The 25,177-nt window shown below is 47.3% G+C and overlaps 1 protein-coding gene across 3 annotated transcripts in view; it reads left to right on the top strand.

The window, feature by feature from the left end:
• LOC139763167 (probable sodium/potassium/calcium exchanger CG1090) overlaps nt 1–25,177 on the top strand; it is a 362,327-nt gene that overhangs the window by 258,775 nt on the left and 78,375 nt on the right. For 2 of the 3 annotated variants that reach the window (XM_071688878.1, XM_071688877.1), the window contains exon 7: nt 264–311. The exons of the other annotated variant lie outside the window; for it this stretch is intronic. In XM_071688878.1, the coding sequence (XP_071544979.1) occupies nt 264–311 (48 nt within the window). The remainder of the gene's footprint in view (nt 1–263; nt 312–25,177) is intronic. 3 annotated transcript variants of the gene reach the window in all.

Here is a 25,177-nt window from a genome sequence, read left to right as displayed (position 1 = left end):
ACAATTACTTCATCACTGCAAGGTTTGTTTAATCTTGTTTTTCTTTTCCTGTCCTTCCTTCACTGAATTTTATGTTATATGCACATGACACCTGCAGATTAAAGTTGCCATTAAGTATTTTGGTTTTACTTCAATATTTGTTTCTGTTTGATATACAATGCTTCTCTTTTATTTTTGTGTTGTCATGGCAGTTTCTCTGTTATGTGTTGCTATGTAAATCGTATGGTTTTATTGTGGTTATTTTACTCTGACTAATTTTACAGACACAGTTCTTCAGCCGAGAAACTATGGAGCTACGAGTGAAAGAGATGGTAGGCATCACACTAGTGAGACAGAAAGTAGGTTTCACACAGGTGAGGGAGATGATAGGCTTCACAATTATTAGAACGATGGTAGGCTTCACACGGGTGAGGGAGATGGTAGGTTTCACACAGGTGAGGGAGATGGTAGGCTTCACAATGATGAGAGAGATGGGCTTCACACTTGTAAGGGAAAGGATAGGCTTCACAATGATGAGAAAGATAGTGGACTTCACACAGGTGAGAGAGATGGTATAATTCATACAGCAGAGGTAGACAGTACACTCATGAGAAAGACGGTAGGCCTCATAAAATGAGAGACGTGTTAAGGTTCACACAGATGAGAGAGGCGGTGAGCCTCATGCCACTAAGACAGACTTTAGGCTTCATACAGGTGAGAGAAATGTAAGGATTCACACAAGAGGGAGACATAGTCAGAGATGATGAAGATAAGACACACAGTAGACATTAGATTCTCAAATGAAATGGTAAGAATGCGCACAGATAAGAAAGACGAGTCGACAGGCTTCGTGTAGATGAGACAGATGATCAGACTTTATACAAGTGAATGAGGAGGAAATTTCTCTTCTCTGGGAGAGACTGTATGTTTTACACAAGTGAGAGAGATGATAGGCTTTATATACGTGCATACACTTGAGACTGTAGGATTCACCCAAGTTCGAGAGACAGTAGATTTCAGACTGGAAGGAGATGCAAGGTTCACTTTGACAAGAGACAGTAAGCTCCATGTATGTGTTTGAGCCACAGAGCTCGAACACTTGAGATAGATAGTTGAGCTCACGAAGATAAGAGACAGTAGGCTTTAAACTGGCAAGGTTTACACTCACGCAGGTGGGAGAGACAGTAAGGTTTACATTCACGCAGGTGGGAGAGACAGTAGGGTTTACATTCAGGCAGGTGGGATAGACAGTAGGGTTTACATTCACGCAAATGGGAGAGACAGTAAGGTTTACATTCACGCAGGTGGGAGAGACAGTAGGGTTTACATTCAGGCAGGTGGGAGGGACAGTAGGGTTTACATTCACGCAGATGGGATAGACAGTAAGGGTTACATTCACGCAGGTGGGAGAGACAGTAGGGTTTACATTCACGCAGATGGGATAGACAGTAAGGTTTACATTCACGCAGGTGGGAGAGACAGTAAAGTTTACATTCACGCAGATGGGAAAGACGGTAAGGTTTACATTCACGCAGGTGGGAGAGACAGTAGGGTTTACATTTACGCAGATGGGAGAGACAATAAGGTTTACATTCACGCAGATGGGAGAGACAGTAAGGTTTACATTCACGCAGGTGGGAGAGACAGTAGGGTTTACATTTACGCTGGTGAGAGAGACAGTAGGGTTTATATTCACGCAGATGGGAGAGACAGTAGGGTTTACATTCACGCAGATGGGAGAGACAGTAAGGTTTACATTCACGCAGGTGGGAGAGACAGTAGGGTTTACATTCACGCAGATGGGAGAGACAGTAGGGTTTACATTCACGCAGATGGGAGAGACAGTAAGGTTTACATTCACGCAGGTGGGAGAGACAGTAGGGTTTATATTCACGCAGATGGGAGAGACAGTAGGGTTTACATTTACGCTGGTGAGAGAGACAGCTGAATTTACATTTACGCGATGGGAGAGATAGTAGGATTTATATTTACGTAGGTGGGATAGAATGTAGGGCTTACATTTACGCTGGTGAGAGAGACAACTCAATTTACATTTACGCAAATGGGAGAGAAAGAAGGTTTCTCACTGATGAAACAGGAGGCTTCAGGCACGTACAGAACCCAAGTTGTGAATCCAAGAGAGAGAGAGAGAGAGAGAGAGAGAGAGAGAGAGAGAGAGAGAGAGAGAGAGAGAGAGAGAGAGAGAGAGAGAGAGAGATCCACGCACGTAAGAGACGGAAGAGTTTTTACGGTAAGAAAGATTATCCCCTCACTGATGAAATTGACATTGACCCAGACACTAATGAGAAGGACGGTAGACTCCACACTGGTGAGAAGGACGGTAGGCTCCACACTGGTGAGAAGTATGGTAGGCTCCACACTGGTGAGAAGGACGGTAGACTCCACACTGGTGAGAGGGACGGTAGGCTCCACACTAGTGAGAAGGACGGTAGGCTCCACACTAGTGAGAAGGACGGTAGACTCCACACTGGTAGAAGGACGGTAGGCTCCACACTGGTGAGAAGGACGGTAGGCTCCACACTGGTGAGAAGTATGGTAGGCTCCACACTGGTGAGAAGGACGGTAGACTCCACACTGGTGAGAGGGACGGTAGGCTCCACACTAGTGAGAAGGACGGTAGACTCCACACTGGTAGAAGGACGGTAGGCTCCACACTGGTGAGAAGGACGGTAGGCTCCACACTGGTGAGAAGGACGGTAGACTCCACACTGGTGAGAAGGACGGTAGGCTCCACACTGGTGAGAAGGATGGTAGGCTCCACACTGGTGAGAAGGACGGTAGGCTCCACACTGGTGAGAAGGACGGTAGACTCCACACTGGTGAGAAGGACGGTAGCTCCACACGGTGAGAAGGATGGTAGGCTTCACACAGGTGACAAGGGACGGTAGGATTCACAAGGTGGAAGACGGTAGGATTCACCAGGTGAGAAGGTGTAGGAATTCACACAGGTGAGAAGGACGGTTGGGATTACACAGGTGAGGAAGGATGGTAGGCTTCACCACAGGTGAGGAAGGACGATTAGGATTCCCAGGTGAGGAAGGACGGTAGGGGATATTTCACCCAGGTGAGAAGGATGGTAGGCTGCACACAGGTGAGAAGGATGGTAGGCTTTCCACACAGGTGAGAAGGAAAGTAGGATTCAAGGTGAGGAAGGCCGATAGGATTCACACCGGTGAGAAGGACGTTAGGGATTCACACAGGGAGAGGTTGTAGGATTCACACGGGTAAGAACGACGATAGGATTCACACAGGTGGAACGGCCGGTGGTTTCACTCAGGTGAGAAGGATGGTAGGTTCACCTGTGAGAAGGACGACAGGATTCACACACGTGAAGGACGGTGGTTTCACCACAGGTGAGAAGGATGGTAGATTCACACAGGTGAGAAGGATGGTAGGATTTCACACAGGTGAGAAGGATGGTAGGATTCACACAGGTGAGAAGGACGGTAGGATTCACACAGGTGAGAAGGACGGTAGGATTCACACAGGTGAGAAGGATGGTAGGATTCACACAGGTGAGAAGGACGGTAGGATTCACACAGGTGAGAAGGACGGTAGGATTCACACAGGTGAGAAGGACGGTAGGATTCACACAGGTGAGAAGGATGGTAGGATTCACACAGGTGAGAAGGACGGTAGGATTCACACAGGTGAGAAGGACGGTAGGATTCACACAGGTGAGAAGGACGTAGGATTCACACAGGTGAGAAGGATGGTAGGATTCACACAGGTGAGAAGGACGGTAGGATTCACACAGGTGAGAAGGACGGTAGGATTCACACAGGTGAGAAGGACGGTAGGATTCACACAGGTGAGAAGGACGGTAGGATTCACACAGGTGAGAAGGACGGTAGGATTCACACAGGTGAGAAGGACGGTAGGATTCACACAGGTGAGAAGGACGGTAGGATTCACACAGGTGAGAAGGACGGTAGGATTCACACAGGTGAGAAGGACGGTAGGATTCACACAGGTGAGAAGGACGGTAGGATTCACACAGGTGAGAAGGACGGTAGGATTCACACAGGTGAGAAGGACGGTAGGATTCACACAGGTGAGAAGGACGGTAGGATTCACACAGGTGAGAAGGACGGTAGGATTCACACAGGTGAGAAGGACGGTAGGATTCACACAGGTGAGAAGGACGGTAGGATTCACACAGGTGAGAAGGACGGTAGGATTCACACAGGTGAGAAGGACGGTAGGATTCACACAGGTGAGAAGGACGGTAGGATTCACACAGGTGAGAAGGACGGTAGGATTCACACAGGTGAGAAGGATGGTAGGATTCACACAGGTGAGAAGGACGGTAGGATTCACACAGGTGAGAAGGATGGTAGGATTCACACAGGTGAGAAGGACGGTAGGATTCACACAGGTGAGAAGGACGGTAGGATTCACACAGGTGAGAAGGATGGTAGGATTCACACAGGTGAGAAGGACGGTAGGATTCACACAGGTGAGAAGGACGGTAGGATTCACACAGGTGAGAAGGATGGTAGGATTCACACAGGTGAGAAGGAAGATAGGATTCACACAGGTGAGAAGGACGGTAGGATTCACACAGGTGAGAAGGACGGTAGGATTCACACAGGTGAGAAGGACGGTAGGATTCACACAGGTGAGAAGGACGGTAGGATTCACACAGGTGAGAAGGATGGTAGGATTCACACAGGTGAGAAGGATGGTAGGATTCACACAGGTGAGAAGGATGGTAGGATTCACACAGGTGAGAAGGATGGTAGGATTCACACAGGTGAGAAGGACTGTAGGATTCACACAGGTGAGAAGGACGGTAGGATTCACACAGGTGAGAAGGATGGTAGGATTCACACAGGTGAGAAGGACGGTAGGATTCACACAGGTGAGAAGGATGGTAGGATTCACACAGGTGAGAAGGATGGTAGGATTCACACAGGTGAGAAGGATGGTAGGATTCACACAGGTGAGAAGGACGGTAGGATTCACACAGGTGAGAAGGACGGTAGGATTCACACAGGTGAGAAGGAAGGTAGGATTCACACAGGTGAGAAGGACGGTAGGATTCACACAGGTGAGAAGGATGGTAGGATTCACACAGGTGAGAAGGACGGTAGGATTCACACAGGTGAGAAGGACGGTAGGATTCACACAGGTGAGAAGGATGGTAGGATTCACACAGGTGAGAAGGACGGTAGGATTCACACAGGTGAGAAGGACGGTAGGATTCACACAGGTGAGAAGGATGGTAGGATTCACACAGGTGAGAAGGATGGTAGGATTCACACAGGTGAGAAGGACGGTAGGATTCACACAGGTGAGAAGGACGGTAGGATTCACACAGGTGAGAAGGATGGTAGGATTCACACAGGTGAGAAGGATGGTAGGATTCACACAGGTGAGAAGGACGGTAGGATTCACACAGGTGAGAAGGACGGTAGGATTCACACAGGTGAGAAGGACGGTAGGATTCACACAGGTGAGAAGGACGGTAGGATTCACACAGGTGAGAAGGATGGTAGGATTCACACAGGTGAGAAGGATGGTAGGATTCACACAGGTGAAGGATGTAGGATTCACACAGGTGAGAAGGACGGTAGGATTCACACAGGTGAGAAGGATGGTAGGATTCACACAGGTGAGAAGGACGGTAGGATTCACACAGGTGAGAAGGACGGTAGGATTCACACAGGTGAGAAGGACGGTAGGATTCACACAGGTGAGAAGGACGGTAGGATTCACACAGGTGAGAAGGACGGTAGGATTCACACAGGTGAGAAGGACGGTAGGATTCACACAGGTGAGAAGGACGGTAGGATTCACACAGGTGAGAAGGATGGTAGGATTCACACAGGTGAGAAGGACGGTAGGATTCACACAGGTGAGAAGGATGGTAGGATTCACACAGGTGAGAAGGATGGTAGGATTCACACAGGTGAGAAGGACGGTAGGATTCACACAGGTGAGAAGGACTGGTAGGATTCACACAGGTGAGAAGGACGGTAGGATTCACACAGGTGAGAAGGACGGTAGGATTCACACAGGTGAGAAGGATGGTAGGATTCACACAGGTGAGAAGGACTGGTAGGATTCACACAGGTGAGAAGGACGGTAGGATTCACACAGGTGAGAAGGACTGTAGGATTCACACAGGTGAGAAGGACGGTAGGATTCACACAGGTGAGAAGGACGGTAGGATTCACACAGGTGAGAAGGACGGTAGGATTCACACAGGTGAGAAGGACTGGTAGGATTCACACAGGTGAGAAGGACGGTAGGATTCACACAGGTGAGAAGGACGGTAGGATTCACACAGGTGAGAAGGATTGTAAGATTCACACAGGTGAGAAGGACGGTAGATTCACACAGGTGAGAAGGATTGTAGGATTCACACAGGTGAGAAGGACGGTAGGATTCACACAGGTGAGAAGGATGGTAGGATTCACACAGGTGAGAAGGACGGTAGGATTCACACAGGTGAGAAGGACGGTAGGATTCACACAGGTGAGAAGGACGGTAGGATTCACACAGGTGAGAAGGATGGTAGGATTCACACAGGTGAGAAGGACGGTAGGATTCACACAGGTGAGAAGGATGGTAGGATTCACACAGGTGAGAAGGATGGTAGGATTCACACAGGTGAGAAGGATGGTAGGATTCACACAGGTGAGAAGGATGGTAGGATTCACACAGGTGAGAAGGATGGTAGGATTCACACAGGTGAGAAGGACGGTAGGATTCACACAGGTGAGAAGGACGGTAGGATTCACACAGGTGAGAAGGACGGTAGGATTCACACAGGTGAGAAGGACTGTAGGATTCACACAGGTGAGAAGGACGGTAGGATTCACACAGGTGAGAAGGACGGTAGGATTCACACAGGTGAGAAGGATGGTAGGATTCACACAGGTGAGAAGGATGGTAGGATTCACACAGGTGAGAAGGACGGTAGGATTCACACAGGTGAGAAGGACGGTAGGATTCACACAGGTGAGAAGGATGGTAGGATTCACACAGGTGAGAAGGACGGTAGGATTCACACAGGTGAGAAGGACTGGTAGGATTCACACAGGTGAGAAGGACGGTAGGATTCACACAGGTGAGAAGGACGGTAGGATTCACACAGGTGAGAAGGATGGTAGGATTCACACAGGTGAGAAGGACGGTAGGATTCACACAGGTGAGAAGGACGGTAGGATTCACACAGGTGAGAAGGACGGTAGGATTCACACAGGTGAGAAGGACTGTAGGATTCACACAGGTGAGAAGGACGGTAGGATTCACACAGGTGAGAAGGACGGTAGGATTCACACAGGTGAGAAGGAAGGTAGGATTCACACAGGTGAGAAGGACTGTAGGATTCACACAGGTGAGAAGGACGGTAGGATTCACACAGGTGAGAAGGACGGTAGGATTCACACAGGTGAGAAGGATGGTAGGATTCACACAGGTGAGAAGGACGGTAGGATTCACACAGGTGAGAAGGACGGTAGGATTCACACAGGTGAGAAGGACGGTAGGATTCACACAGGTGAGAAGGACGGTAGGATTCACACAGATGAGAAGGACCGTAGGATTCACACAGGTGAGAAGGACGGTAGGATTCACACAGGTGAGAAGGACGGTAGGATTCACACAGGTGAGAAGGACGGTAGGATTCACACAGGTGAGAAGGACGGTAGGATTCACACAGGTGAGAAGGATAGTAGGATTCACACAGGTGAGAAGGATGGTAGGATTCACGCAGGTGAGAAGGACGGTAGGATTCACACAGGTGAGAAGGACGGTAGGATTCACACAGGTGAGAAGGATGGTAGGATTCACACATGTGAGAAGGACCGTAGGATTCACACAGGTGAGAAGGATGGTAGGATTCACACAGGTGAGAAGGACGGTAGGATTCACACAGGTGAGGAGGACGGTAGGATTCACACAGGTGAGAAGGACGGTAGGATTCACACAGGTGAGAAGGACGGTAGGATTCACACAGGTGAGAAGGATGGTAGGATTCACACAGGTGAGAAGGACCGTAGGAATCACACAGGTGAGAAGGACGGTAGGATTCACACAGGTGAGAAGGATGGTAGGATTCACACAGGTGAGAAGGATTGTAAGATTCACACAGGTGAGAAGGACGGTAGGATTCACACAGGTGAGAAGGACGGTAGGATTCACACAGGTGAGAAGGATAGTAGGATTCACACAGGTGAGAAGGATGGTAGGATTCACGCAGGTGAGAAGGACGGTAGGATTCACACAGGTGAGACGGACGGTAGGATTCACACAGGTGGGAAGGATTGTAGGATTCACACAGGTGAGAAGGAAGGTAGGATTAACACAGGTGAGAAGGACGGTAGGATTCACACAGGTGAGAAGGACGGTAGGATTGACACAGGTGAGAAGGACGGTAGGATTCACACAGGTGAGAAGGACGGTAGGATTCACACAGGTGAGAAGGAAGGTAGGATTCACACAGGTGAGAAGGACGGTAGGATTCACACAGGTAAGAGACAATAAGATTTATACTGACTGCACTGTAGAGAGATGAGAGAGAATGTAGGCTTGACACGGGTGAATGAAACTCATGAATCATACAAAAGATAAATTCAATAGGGTCCACGCATTTGGTAGGGATCAAACAGGCGAGAGATATCGTAAGGTTCGCATAAGGAAGAGACCCCAGTGATAACAGAAGTGAGAGAAAAACTAGGGTTCAACAGACAAGAGACCCCAGTGTAAAAAGAAGTGGGAGAAATACAAGGGTTCAACAGACAAGAGACCCCAGTGGTAGCAGAAGAGAGAGAAATAGGAGGGTTCAACAGACAAGAGACGGTAGTGTTCACACAGACAAGAAACAGAAGAGTTTACAGAAGTGAGAGAAATACCAGAGTTTACATACATAAGAAACCCTAAGGTTAACAGGAGAGAAATAGAAGGGTTCACATAGACAAGAGACGGTAAGGTTCACAGAAGTGAGAGATATACTAGGGCCCACACGCAGACAAGAGACGGTAGGGTTAACACCAGTAGGAGTGATGCATAGGGTTCAGCGCAAATGAAAGAAGCTTTGGGGTTCACAATGTTGGGAGATATACGTAGGGATCACACATATGAGAAAAACGAAATGATTCACACTAGTAGGACAGACGCTTAAGGTTCACTCTTATGAGAGAGACGGAAGGGTTAACACTAGTGGGACAGAAGCTTAAGGTTCACTCTTATGAGCGAGACGGAAGGGTTCATACAGGTGAGATGATAAGTTTCACGTTGCTTATGTAGCTAGCTGTTCCAAGCGCCTGTAATTTGACCTGTTCTCCCTCCTACTTTCCCCTTCTCTACTTTCCCTCCTCATCCACCTCCCCCCCCCCTCTCCCTCCTCTCCTCTTCCTCCCCCCACTGAACTGAACCTCGTTTCTGAATCTTCCCCTTTGAAGTTCCCCTTGCTTCCTTTCCGCCCAGGTGGTTTACATACGTCTCTTTGAACTTTCTGTACCACCTAACCTAGATGACTTCCTCTCAAGTCTTGAAATGAATCTTTGAACTTAATCTGCCTCATGCTCCAGCTGGCTGTCCCGTCTTCATTTGAACCTTTGAACCTCCTATGCCATGTACCTCAAAAGGTTTGCCCATAACCCCATCTGAACATTTGAGCTTTCCTCGTCAACGCAGCCTGGATGGCATGTTCACGTCTCTACCCGAACCTTTGAACTTTTTCTTCCACAGTCCCCACCCGTTACTATGAACATAACTGTCACAGTCCCCACATGAACCTTTGAACTTATTCTGCCAAATTCCCCTGCCGGCTCTCTGGTCTTCACCTGAACCTTTGAACTTTATCTTCCACACTTCCCATATGATGTGCTCACGCCTCCTTTTGATCTTTTGGTCTGTGTTACGTACAATAGATAGCTATCCTGTCCAAATCTGAACTTACCCACACATGGAATGTACCTCCCACACCAGGTATGTACCTCCAACACCTGGAACGTACCTCCCACTCCTGGAATATACCTCCCACACCTGGAATATGCCTCCTACACCTGGAACGTACCTCCCACAAATTGAATATACCTCCCACATCTGGAATGTATCTTCCACACCTGGAATGTACCTCCCACACCTGGAATGTACCTCCCACACCTGGAATGTACCTCCCACACCTGGAATGCATCTCTGCTTCTCCTGGCAGCCATCCTACTTCTCCCCTTCCCTTGTCTGCCTCGTAATCCTTTCCAGCCCCACCCTCCTGCCCTACAGGATGAACCACCTCGGCTCTGGCCTCTTCTCCAGCATTCTGAACCTTCCCAGGTCGGCCTCATCGTTGTCCTTCTTATCCCCTTGGGTCTTCTCAACCTGCCCCTCAACCTTCTGTAACTCAACTCCTTCGTTGACTATCCTTGAAATTTCCAAGAACTGGGTCCCCTTGACTTCGCTGATATGCTACCTTAACTACGTAGACTTTACCCCCTTAACGTCATGGACAGGCTTTCTTGATTGCTTAGACTTTACTCCCTTAACCCCATTGACTGGCATCCTTGATTGTATAGACTTTACTCCTAAACTTCATGGAATGGACCTCCTTAACTGCATAGATTGTACCCGTATAACTTCATAGACTGGCCCCCAATAAATTCCTAGACTTCCCCTTAGATTCCTAGACTTCCCTTAGATTCATAGACCTCACCTTAAATTCATAGAACGCGACTCCTATACTCAAATATTTTTTCCCCTTAACGTATGAGACTTTTGCCCTTTTCTGTCAGTCTCCTTAACTTCATGGCCTGTTGCCTCTAACAGTAACAGTATCACCATAACTTCTTGGATTGGTTCCTTTAACTTAATAGACCTTTCCACCCTAAATTCATCAACGTTTTACTTTAACTTTATCAGCTGTAACCCATTACTCCTACCCTTGATAATACCCATTATCACCACCACCCTCAACACAGCCCTTCACCCTACCATCATCCATATTCCTTATCTCACCCTTAACACAGCCCTTCACCCTATCATCATCCACCGCCTTATCTCATCCTCAACACAGCCCTTCACTTGACCATCATCCACCTCCTTATCTCACCCTCAACACAGCCCTTCACCCTACCATCATCCATCTTCCTTATCTCACCCTCAACACAGCCCTTCATCCTACCATCATCCACCTCCTTATCTCACCCTCAACACAGCCCTTCACCCTACCATCATCCACCTCCTTATCCCACCCTCAACACAGCCCTTCACCCTACCATCATCCACCTCCTTATCTCACCCTCAACACAGCCCTTCACCCTACCATCATCCACCTCCTTATCCCACCCTCAACACAGCCCTTCACCCTACCATCATCCACCTCCTTATCTCACCCTCAACACAGCCCTTCATCCTACCATCATCCACCTCCTTATCTCACCCTCAACACAGCCCTTCACCCTACCATCATCCACCTCCTTATCCCACCCTCAACACAGCCCTTCACCCTACCATCATCCACCTCCTTATCTCACCCTCAACACAGCCCTTCACCATACCATCATCCACCTCCTTATCCCACCCTCAACACAGCCCTTCATCCTACCATCATCCACCTCCTTATCTCACCCTCAACACAGCCCTTCACCCTACCATCATCCACCTCCTTATCTCACCCTCAACACAGCCCTTCACCCTACCATCATCCACCTCCTTATCCCACCCTCAACACAGCCCTTCATCCTACCATCATCCACCTCCTTATCCCAGCCTCAACACAGCCCTTCACCCTACCATCATCCACCTCCTTATCCCACCCTCAACACAGCCCTTCATCCTACCATCATCCACCTCCTTATCTCACCCTCAACACAGCCCTTCACCCTACCATCATCCATCTTCCTTATCTCACCCTCAACACAGCCCTTCACCCTGCCATCATACACCTCCTTATCTCACCCTCAACACAGCTCTTCACCCTACCATCATCCATCTTCCTTAACTCACCCTCAACACAGCCCTTCACCCTGCCATCATCCACCTCCTTATCTCACCCTCAACACAGCCCTTCACCCTACCATCATCCATCTTCCTTAACTCACCCTCAACACAGCCCTTCACCCTACCATCATCCACCTCCTTATCCCACCCTCAACACAGCCCTTCATCCTACCATCATCCACCTCCTTATCTCACCCTCAACACAGCCCTTCACCCTACCATCATCCACCTCCTTATCCCACCCTCAACACAGCCCTTCATCCTACCATCATCCACCTCCTTATCTCACCCTCAACACAGCCCTTCATCCTACCATCATCCACCTCCTTATCTCACCCTCAACACAGCCCTTCATCCTACCATCATCCACCTCCTTATCCCACCCTCAACACAGCCCTTCACCCTACCATCATCCACCTCCTTATCCCACCCTCAACACAGCCCTTCACCCTACCATCATCCATCTTCCTTACCCCACCCTCAACACAGCCCTTCATCCTACCATCATCCATCTTCCTTATCCCACCCTCAACACAGCCCTTCACCCTGCCATCATACACCTCCTTATCTCACCCTCAACACAGCCCTTCACCCTACCATCATCCATCTTCCTTACCCCACCCTCAACACAGCCCTTCATCCTACCATCATCCACCTCCTTATCCCACCCTCAACACAGCCCTTCATCCTACCATCATCCACCTCCTTATCTCACCCTCAACACAGCCCTTCACCCTACCATCATCCATCTTCCTTACCCCACCCTCAACACAGCCCTTCATCCTACCATCATCCACCTCCTTATCCCACCCTCAACACAGCCCTTCATCCTACCATCATCCATCTTCCTTACCCCACCCTCAACACAGCCCTTCATCCTACCATCATCCATCTTCCTTACCCCACCCTCAACACAGCCCTTCATCCTACCATCATCCATCTTCCTTACCCCACCCTCAACACAGCCCTTCATCCTACCATCATCCACCTCCTTATCCCACCCCCAACACAGCCCTTCATCCTACCATCATCCACCTCCTTATCTCACCCTCAACACAGCCCTTCACCCTACCATCATCCACCTCCTTATCCCACCCTCAACACAGCCCTTCACCCTACCATCATCCACCTCCTTATCCCACCCTCAACACAGCCCTTCACCCTACCATCATCCACCTCCTTATCTCACCCTCAACACAGCCCTTCACCCTACCATCATCCACCTCCTTATCTCACCCTCAACACAGCCCTTCACCCTACCATCATCCACGTCCTTATCCCACCCTCAACACAGCCCTTCACCCTACCATCATCCACCTCCTTATCCCACCCTCAACACAGCCCTTCACCCTACCATCATCCATCTTCCTTAACTCACCCTCAACACAGCCCTTCACCCTGCCATCATCCACCTCCTTATCTCACCCTCAACACAGCCCTTCACCCTACCATCATCCATCTTCTTTAACTCACCCTCAACACAGCCCTTCACCCTACCATCATCCATCTTCCTTATCTCACCCTCAACACAGCCCTTCATCCTACCATCATCCACCTCCTTATCTCACCCTCAACACAGCCCTTCACCCTACCATCATCCACCTCCTTATCCCACCCTCAACACAGCCCTTCACCCTACCATCATCCACCTCCTTATCCCACCCTCAACACAGCCCTTCATCCTACCATCATCCACCTCCTTATCTCACCCTCAACACAGCCCTTCATCCTACCATCATCCACCTCCTTATCCCACCCTCAACACAGCCCTTCACCCTACCATCATCCACCTCCTTATCCCACCCTCAACACAGCCCTTCACCCTACCATCATCCACCTCCTTATCCCACCCTCAACACAGCCCTTCACCCTACCATCATCCACCTCCTTATCCCACCCTCAACACAGCCCTTCATCCTACCATCATCCATCTTCCTTACCCCACCCTCAACACAGCCCTTCACCCTACCATCATCCACCTCCTTATCCCACCCTCAACACAGCCCTTCACCCTACCATCATCCACCTCCTTATCCCACCCTCAACACAGCCCTTCATCCTACCATCATCCACCTCCTTATCCCACCCTCAACACAGCCCTTCACCCTACCATCATCCACCTCCTTATCCCACCCTCAACACAGCCCTTCATCCTACCATCATACAGCCTCTTTATTTCATCCTCAACACAGCCCTTCACCCTACCATCATCCATCTTCCTTATCTCACCCTCAACACAGCCCTTCATCCTACCATCATCCACCTCCTTATCTCACCCTCAACACAGCCCTTCACCCTACCATCATCCACCTCCTTATCCCACCCTCAACACAGCCCTTCACCCTACCATCATCCACCTCCTTATCCCACCCTCAACACAGCCCTTCATCCTACCATCATACAGCCTCTTTATTTCATCCTCAACACAATCCCCAGAAGCCTGATGTGGTGTGCCATGGCCCTAGCGTCTCCTCCTAACTGCCATCTTTCTGCTGTACTGGACTGCTCGACCTCCTGACGATTTCAGCATTAGCTACACATCTACTCTATTTGTCTTAGCCGTCTCCCTTCACTCTCTCCTCATCTTCCTTTTCCTCAGCACTTTTGTGTACCATATCATTCACTTGCCTACTCTTCCCCTCTCTTACTTTCCCTCCTTCCCCTGTCTTATCCTCTCCTTCCTCCATTTTCTTCTCTCCCAACTGTCTCTGTTGCCTGACGTTCCTCCACACCCTCTCCCTTCCTTTTGCCGTTTCCCTCTCCTTCTCCTTTCTATGTTCTACCTTCCTTTTGTTCCTTCTTTCTTAATTGCTCCCCTTTTCCCTCTCTTTTGTCCTCCTTCCTCTGGTTTTTGTGTCTCCTTCCTTCCTCAACCCTCTCCGTTCCTTCATTCACCTTCATCTCTCTTTTCCTCTCCCGTTCCTCCTCTCCCCCTATATTCCCCTCCAACACTGGAGTTCGGTCATTACAGGCGAGAGTAGACTAGTATGTGTTAGTTCCCCTTCCTTCTGTAGTGCTGCCTGACTTGCTGGGGTATGTCCCCGTCTTGCTTCAGTTCCGCCCAACTTTCTGGGGTATGCCCCCATCTTGCTATAGTACTGCCTAACTTGCCGGGGTACATCCCCATCTAGCTCTAGATCTGCTGGACTTACTAGGGTATGTCCCCACCTTGTTACAGCACTGCCTGACTTGCTGGGGCATGTCCCCACCTTGTCGCAGCTCTGCGTGACTTGCTGGGTTATGTTCAGTTTTGCTGTAGTACTGCTTGACTTACTGGGGTATGTCCCCTTCTCGCTGTGAGGCTGCCTGACTTACAGGGGTATGTCCCCGTCTTAATAGAGCTCTGCCTGACTTACTGGTGCATGTTCCCGTGTCTTAGCGGAGCACTGCTTGACCCGAGGTGCGTGCCTGGCTTTCTGTTAGTCACCACTGGTGCCAGTGAGACAGGTAAGGCCAGGTACATCATTGCAGGAGACTAACACCCTCCTGAAGAGTTATACAGATGACAACACGCCTCTAATCTCCTTCAGCTTGCACGAGATATCTATATAGATCGAAACCTTGATAACAACCGGGTCTGATAAGCTGTAATCGCTGCTTGGTTTGATAAGTTGTGGTCACAGCAACGTCTGATAATCTGTAATCACAACAGGTGTGTTAAGCTGTAATCATAGCAAGGTTTGATAAGCTGTGGTCACAGTAAGTACTGAAAAGTTGCAATCACAGCAACATGTAAATTGCATGTTGAGAAAATCCGGTATGTACACACAGCACAAAAACGATCTTTACAGTACACCAATGAACGACAGGTCTCAGAATGATCACTTGTTAACTTTAAGATGTTGGTATGCTCTCAGATTTTTTCGTCCTTATGTCATATCATGTCACTTGGACAGTGTAAAGGTCCTGTTTATGCTGTGTGACCCTCTTCCTCAGTAAATGTTATATACATTGATCTAACAGTCAGTCATGACAGCTCTTCTAAGAGTCAAGTTGTGAACTGTAACTCGTAACTCTTCGGCTGAAGACCCACGTTACATGCTCGGCCAGGTTGCCTGATGGTCCGTGTCAGCCAATTGACTGGGCTTCATGAAGACCTTCGTCAATCAGCTGGCTAGGCTGACTGAAAACATGCTTCAATTACTTGGCTGAGCTTCATGAAGACCCACATCAGCCAGTAGACTGAGTTGCTCGAAGACCCACGTCAGCAAGTTGGCTGGGTTGCTCGAAGACCCATGTCAGCTAGTTGGCTGGGCTGCTCGAAGACCCATGTCAGCTAGTTGGCCTGGCTACTTGGGGATCCACGTCAGCTGGGTGGCCGGGCTACTGCTACAAGACAGGTGTGAATCCAGGTGTTCCATTGTCCTTATACATTTGCGTATCTGCGGACAGATCCACTGTAGAACGTCATGTCCTTAGAGCATCATCAACGCACATCAACAAACTGAACGCTCGCTCCGTTAAAAGATCCAATTTGGAACCAAATGCCGAAATTTCTGCATCCTTGTTTGTTGTATCCGGTCAGCTGTACTTTCTAAATTACTTTTCCAGCTCCCGTCCTACACAAACTAATCAGTCTTCTCTCTCGGAAAGAACGTCCTTTCTTATCCTCCTTAACTTTCCCTCGTTCCTCTGGTTACCTTGCACTGGTAATGTTGGTGAGGCTAGCCAGCTAGTCAGTGAGCCAGCCAGGGACAGAGAGACGCCTGTGATCCATCGCACATTCCAGCCATCAAACACACACACACCATCCCCAGTATTGTTCCAGACGTCTTGCAGTGTTGCGCCAAAATAATGGAAAATCCTCCAGTGGTACACGGAACGATGTGGCGTCTTCCGATATTATACAACAGGTCTTGAAATGTTTTATGTTCCTGGGTGTATTTCAGGAGCCTTGGTATATTTCGGGAGTTTTGGTGTACTCCAAAGGCACTGTATCCTCGGGTCTTTAGTACATTCCAGGAGCCATGGAATATATATATTGGTCACCGGTACATTCCAGGAAGCTTAGTGTGTTCCAGGAGCCTCAGTGTATTAAATCTTGCCATACTTCAGGAGCCTTAGCATATTTTTGGACCTTTGGTGTATTCCAGGAGCCTTGGTATATTCCAAGAGCCGTGGTGTATTCCATGTCTTGGTATATTCCAAGAGCTGTGGTGAATTACAGGATTCATTGGACATATCAAGATCCTTGGTGATGCTAAGAGCCTTAGTATATTCCAGAAACCTTGGTATGTTCCAGGAGCCTTAAACTGGGACCCTTCTGGAAGAGCAGATACCCTGCAGCAATCGACCGTCACACTCTGAGCGGTCACCACCAGTGAGTGGGGTGTGGTGGGAAGGTTGACTACGTATGTTACTCACTGCCATTTGCCGTGTCGTGAGGCACTTGCTGGATCGTATACGGCATAAAGGTAATTTTCGTTTCTCCTCCGTGACTCTGGAACCAGTGGACATGCATTACCCACCAGCAGATGATGCCTGATGGTTCATCCTCAGCGTCATCCATACGTCATCGTCACAGCTGAGGGTCAGAGTGTTCACATTACGGTCACAGGATTTTTTCCAGTCCGCCCTGTAACTCTGGAACGACATAGGATGAACTTGTGGGCAAGTGTTACCAACCTCCAGTCGATGGGTCATGATGCAAGCTCAAGGTCACTGGAGGGGTCATGGTACATTCTTCCGTGTCCGCTTCGTAACATCTGATCCAGCGGAGGGGTTTGCAGTGTTACTTTATGCAAATGTTGTCCGCCAACAGCCAATGTGTTGCAAAACTATGCACTGGAAAGTGTCGCGACCCATCCTCCATGGCTGCACCTTAAAGTCCACTGTTCTGACACCACGTCCAGTCTTCAGGGTCTCAGCTGAAATCCCAGTTTTACATATATTTTCATCGCCGCCAACAACCAGTGAAACATATTCTGTGTCACAGATACACGCGCCCATTTCTAATTATTTTCTTTTTCTATCCTTCAATTTGGTTTCCTGGCATCTTTACATGTAAAAGCTTCCTTGTGGTTCATTTTCAGAAACGGCACATTGGGTATCTTCATTACATTACGTCCAGGTATTATGTGCATCGGTGGAACATTGCAGTCATCATGCTGACACAGATGCTTTGTGCAACCCTCGAGGTGCAGTCAAAATTTTAGTTAGGCCATCAGTGATGGCAACCATCACTTTCTATATTCCAGGAGCCTTGCTACATTCCAGGAGCCTTGCTGTATTCCAGGAGCCTTGCTACATTCCAGGAGCCTTGCTACATTCCAGGAGCCTTGCTGTATTCCAGGAGCCTTGCTACATTCCAGGAGCCTTGCTACATTCCAGGAGCCTTGCTGTATTCCAGGAGCCTTGCTACATTCCAGGAGCCTTGCTACATTCCAGGAGCCTTGCTGTATTCCAGGAGCCTTGCTACATTCCAGGAGCCTTGCTACATTCCAGGAATCTTGCTTTATTATTGGAAACTTTCCTGTTTCAGGAGCATTGTTATACTTTCACAGAGCCTTGCTGTATTCCAGAGGTCTTCCTGTCTTCCAGGAGCCTTGCTGTATTCCAGAAGGCTTAATATATTTATGGAGACTTTGCTGTGTTTGAGGAGTCCTGCTGTATCTCATGGTGCAGAAAATTTTAAGGTGGAACTGTAGTGGAAATACATTTGTTTCGTTGTGTAGGCGTTGGATATTTGTGGTTGCTAACCAGCCGGTGATTGTTTTCAGTTCTCTGTGTTGTATTTTCAGCGGTTTGGAAGAGGTAAGTGTAACCAGGCAGATGAGGCAATAGGCGTGAAGTATATAAGGTATACATATATTTGGGCACCAGTAGCCCTCAATAGGTACCCTTCTTGTAGAGACGAATATTGGTAACGTACCTGCAGTCATCCATTAACTCGCTATTACATGTAATATCTGAGTTGAATTATATCATCTGAAGTGTCTGTCTCTCTGCTCATGGTATATAAGTATTTTGTTGGATTACATGAGTAGCAAATGCTCAGTGGTCAACAAGCCTAGCCTCTTTACCACACACTAAATGATATCTGATCCTTTGATACGACCGACTGAACCTCTTTAAGTTTTCAGGAGACGAAGATGATGAGGTGATGGTGCCTTTAATGAATATCCCTCACGCCCCTGGTGCCACTGAGACTAATAACTCAACAGATGGTATTTGTACCACAGATCCCAGGGCCAGTAAGCACCTTAACATGGTTGCATAATCAGTGCTGGGTGGGTCTTTTCCTCTTGGTGACGAATATTGAACCTGTAGCCATCTACTACCTGCCTCTTACTACTACTACGTGTGTGTGTGTGTGGGTGTGTGGGTGGGTGGAATGGAATGAGGGTGAGACTCAATGAACGGCATCTGCCATGGGAGGGGAAGGCCTGTGTTTATGAGAATTTTACACCACTCTGTTCCCTGCGCACGTGCACAGCTGACTTATCTCTCCTCCATAGCTGGAGTTCTCATCTCTTCACAGAACATTTGCTTCGCTTTTCAAGTGAATCGTGATCCTCTCCTTCCCAACCAACCCCCTAAGAAAAAGTCACACCTTTTTTCCTCATTTTTTTTCTAAAGCTCGAGAAAATATGATGAAATGCACTCCTAGAAGAAGGTAAGAATTTACCTGTCTTGTCATTTGAGGAGAATGACCCCTCAAAATTCAACTTTGAACATCATGAATTTCGTGATTACTTCATTATGTTTTAAGACTGGATACCCTGATTTTTTTGTGGGGGTGGGCAGGTTGGAGGAGGAGAAAGCGATTCTCACAAGTAGTTACAGCTTGTACCAGCCTGTATGCTCATCGCTTATGCTTATGTGTGTATCAGTTTTCCTACACCTGTTTAAACGGGGACGTGCACACTTTGTTTACATCACCTGATCCACAGTGACTGAACTTGTTCCACAGAAATGCAACCAATCACCGTGATGCAAAATGATGCTGATCACTCTGTTACACATGAAGCCACAAATGACATTCTGCAATGAAATCGCAATCTAGAAAGCTTAAGAGCTCCATGGGAAGGATTATATATATATATATATATATATATATATATATATATATATATATATATATATATATATATATATATATATATATATTTTTTTTTTTTTTATTTATTTATTTTATTATACTTTGTCGCTGTCTCCCGCGTTTGCGAGGTAGCGCAAGGAAACAGACGAAAGAAATGGCCCAACCCCCCCCCCCCCCATACACATGTATATACATACGTCCACACACGCAAATATACATACCTACACAGCTTTCCATGGTTTACCCCAGACGCTTCACATGCCTTGATTCAATCCACTGACAGCACGTCAACCCCGGTATACCACATCGCTCCAATTCACTCTATTCCTTGCCCTCCTTTCACCCTCCTGCATGTTCAGGCCCCGATCACACAAAATCTTTTTCACTCCATCTTTCCACCTCCAATTTGGTCTCCCTCTTCTCCTTGCTCCCTCCACCTCCGACACATATATCCTCTTGGTCAATCCTTCCTCACTCATCCTCTCCGTGTGCCCAAACCACTTCAAAACACCCTCTTCTGCTCTCTCAACCACGCTCTTTTTATTTCCACACATCTCTCTTACCCTTACGTTACTCACTCGATCAAACCACCTCACACCACACATTGTCCTCAAACATCTCATTTCCAGCACATCCATCCTCCTGCGCACAACTCTATCCATAGCCCACGCCTCGCAACCATACAACATTGTTGGAACCACTATTCCTTCAAACATACCCATTTTTGCTTTCCGAGATAATGTTCTCGACTTCCACACATTCTTCAAGGCCCCCAGAATTTTCGCCCCCTCCCCCACCCTATGATCCACTTCCGCTTCCATGGTTCCATCCGCTGCCAGATCCACTCCCAGATATCTAAAACACTTCACTTCCTCCAGTTTTTCTCCATTCAAACTCACCTCCCAGTTGACTTGACCCTCATCCCTACTGTACCTAATAACCTTGCTCTTATTCACATTTACTCTTAACTTTCTTCTTCCACACACTTTACCAAACTCAGTCACCAGCTTCTGCAGTTTCTCACATGAATCAGCCACCAGCGCTGTATCATCAGCGAACAACAACTGACTCACTTCCCAAGCTCTCTCATCCCCAACAGACTTCATACTTGCCCCTCTTTCCAAAACTCTTGCATTTACCTCCCTAACAACCCCATCCATAAACAAATTAAACAACCATGGAAACATCACACACCCCTGCCGCAAACCTACATTCACTGAGAACCAATCACTTTCCTCTCTTCCTACACGTACACATGCCTTACATCCTCGATAAAAACTTTTCACTGCTTCTAACAACTTTCCTCCCACACCATATATTCTTAATACCTTCCACAGAGCATCTCTATCAACTTTATCATATGCCTTCTCCAGATCCATAAATGCTACATACAAATCCATTTGCTTTTCTAAGTATTTCTCACATACATTCTTCAAAGCAAACACCTGATCCACACATCCTCTACCACTTCTGAAACCACACTGCTCTTCCCCAATCTGATGCTCTGTACATGCCTTCACCCTCTCAATCAATACCCTCCCATATGATTTACCAGGAATACTCAACAAACTTATACCTCTGTAATTTGAGCACTCACTCTTATCCCCTTTGCCTTTGTACAATGGCACTATGCACGCATTCCGCCAATCCTCAGGCACCTCACCATGAGTCATACATACATTAAATAACCTTACCAACCAGTCAACAATACAGTCACCCCCTTTTTTAATAAATTCCACTGCAATACCATCCAAACCTGCTGCCTTGCCGGCTTTCATCTTCCGCAAAGCTTTTACTACCTCTTCTCTGTTTACCAAATCATTTTCCCTAACCCTCTCACTTTGCACACCACCTCGACCAAAACACCCTATATCTGCCACTCTATCATCAAACACATTCAACAAACCTTCAAAATACTCACTCCATCTCCTTCTCACATCACCACTACTTGTTATCACCTCCCCATTTGCGCCCTTCACTGAAGTTCCCATTTGCTCCCTTGTCTTACGCACTTTATTTACCTCCTTCCAGAACATCTTTTTATTCTCCCTAAAATTTAATGATACTCTCTCACCCCAACTCTCATTTGCCCTTTTTTTCACCTCTTGCACCTTTCTCTTGACCTCCTGTCTCTTTCTTTTATACATCTCCCACTCAATTGCATTTTTTCCCTGCAAAAATCGTCCAAATGCCTCTCTCTTCTCTTTCACTAATACTCTTACTTCTTCATCCCACCACTCACTACCCTTTCTAATCAACCCACCTCCCACTCTTCTCATGCCACAAGCATCTTTTGCGCAATCCATCACTGATTCCCTAAATACATCCCATTCCTCCCCCACTCCCCTTGCTTCCATTGTTCTCACCTTTTTCCATTCTGTACTCAGTCTCTCCTGGTACTTCCTCACACAGGTCTCCTTCTCAAGCTCACTTACTCTCACCACCCTCTTCACCCCAACATTCACTCTTCTTTTCTGAAAACCCATACAAATCTTCACCTTAGCCTCCACAAGATAATGATCAGACATCCCTCCAGTTGCACCTCTCAGCACATTAACATCCAAAAGTCTCTCTTTCGCACGCCTGTCAATTAACACGTAATCCAATAACGCTCTCTGGCCATCTCTCCTACTTACATAAGTATACTTATGTATATCTCGCTTTTTAAACCAGGTATTCCCAATCATCAGTCCTTTTTCAGCACATAAATCTACAAGCTCTTCACCATTTCCATTTACAACACTGAACACCCCATGTATACCAATTATTCCCTCAACTGCCACATTACTCACCTTTGTTGCCTACTCTTGCGCTAGCCAGGTAGAACATACACATATATATACATGTACGTCCACACACGCACATATTCATACCTATACATTTCAACGTATACATATATATACACATACGCAGACATATACATATATACACATGTACATAATTCATACTTGCTGCCTCTATTCATTCTCGTCGCCACCCCGCCACACATGAAATGACACCCTCCTCTCCCCGCATGCGCACGAGGTAGCGCTAGGAAAAGACAACAAAGGCCACATTCGTTCACACTCAGTCTCCAGCTGTCATGTATAATGCACTGAAACCACAGCTCCCTTTCCACATCCAGGCCCCACAAAACTTTCCATGGTTTACCTCAGACGCTTCACATGCCCTGGTTCAATCCATTGACAGCACGTCGACCCCTGTATACCACATCGTTCCAATTCACTCTATTCCTTGCACACCTTCCACCCTCCTGCATGTTCAGGCCCCGATCGCTCAAAATCTTTTTCACTCCATACTTCCACCTCCAATTTGGTCTCCCACTTCTCGTTCCCTCCACATCTGACACATATATCCTCTTTCTCAATCTATCCTCACTCATTCTCTCCATGTGACCAAACCATTTCAAAACACCCTCTTCTGCTCTCTCAACCACGCTGTTTATTACCACACATCTCTCTTATCCTTTCATTACTTAATCGATCAAACCACCTCACACCACATATTGTCCTCAAACATCTCATTTCCAACACATCCACCCTCCTGCGCACAACCCTATCTATAGTCCACGCCTCGCAACCATATAACATTGTTGGAACCACTATTCCTTCAAACATACCCATTTTTGCTTTCCGTGATAATGTTCTCGCCTTCCACACAGTCTTCAACGCTCCCAAAACTTTCGCCCCCTCCCCCACCCTGTGACTCACTTCCGTTTCCATGGTTCCATCCGCTGCCAAATCCACTCCCAGATATCTAAAACACTTTACTTCCTCCAGTTTTTCTCCATTCAAACTTACCTCCCAATTGACTTGTCCCTCAACCTTACTGTACCTAATAACCTTGCTCTTATTCACATTTATTCTCAGCTTTCTTCTTTCACACACTTTACCAAACTCAGTCACCTGCTTCTGCAGTTTCTCACCCAAATCAGCCACCAGCGCTGATCCACTTCCCAAGCCCTCTCGTCCACAACAGACTGCATACTTGCCCCTCTCTCCAAAACTCTTGCATTCACCTCCCTAACAGCCCATCCATAAACAAATTAAACAAGCACCACTGCCGAAAACCAACATTCACTGGGAACCAATGACTTTCCTCTCTTCCTACTCGTGCACATGCCTTACATCCTCGATAAAAACTTTTCACTGCTTCTAGCAACTTGCCTCCCGCATCATATACTCTTAATACCTTCCACAGAGCATCTCTATCAACTCTATCATATGCCTTCTCCAGGTCCATAAATGCTACACCCAAATCCATTTGTCTTTCTAAGTAGTTCCCACATACATTCTTCAAAGCAAACACCTGATCCACACATCCTTTACCACTTCTGAAACCACACTGCTCTTCCCCAATCTGATGCTCTGTACATGCCTTGACTCTCTCGATCAATACCCTCCCATATAATTTCTCAGGAATACTCAACAAACTTATATCTCTGTAATTTGAGCACTCACCTTTGACTTTGTACAATGGCACTATGCATGCATTCCGCCAATCCTCAGGCACTTCACCAAGAGCCATACATACATTGAATATCCGTACCAACCAGTCAACAACATAGTCACCCCCTTTTGTAATAAATTCCACTGCAATTTCTTTAAGCTGTTCTGCATTTATTTCAGTGTCTTTTTGGGGGGAAGGGTTATGACTATGTGGATGTGGCATTCTGTTCACTTTGGAACCTGAATCAAATTTCGTTGAGTTTTGCTTCATTTGTTTTTCGTATTCAGTTTTTGTTTGTTGGTTTATGTTACTGAAAGCAAGTATGTGTTACTTTCTGTGAGCTAGTGAACTGAACTGAATAGCCTTGATATGTATTCTTTTTCACTCAAAAGATCTGATTTTTCATTCAGTTTCTGTTGACATGTCTCTCATTACCTGAATATCAAAACAACATAATTTAGGTACAGTTAAGTCAATTACGTATCGACTCCACAGGTGTTCCCGGACTCTGCCTGCAAGCGGTCACACTATGAGGAAGGAGTCTCCTTCGACGAGGCTGTGTCATTATCACGGAACGGAAAAGAATAGTTAGTTAGTTTATTGACAAAATAACATTGTAACCTCTACATTATACATAACTGTATAAGGCACATACATAATAATATAGGTAATACTTAAACACACCAAATATTTTGTCCAATTAATATACATTCAAGCGGGCCTATCAACAATTACATG

Source organism: Panulirus ornatus, chromosome 46 (assembly GCF_036320965.1).
Source record: "Panulirus ornatus isolate Po-2019 chromosome 46, ASM3632096v1, whole genome shotgun sequence".
In the NCBI taxonomy this organism is placed as follows: Eukaryota; Metazoa; Arthropoda; class Malacostraca; order Decapoda; family Palinuridae; genus Panulirus; species Panulirus ornatus.
This window is presented reverse-complemented; position numbering and strand designations above follow the sequence as displayed.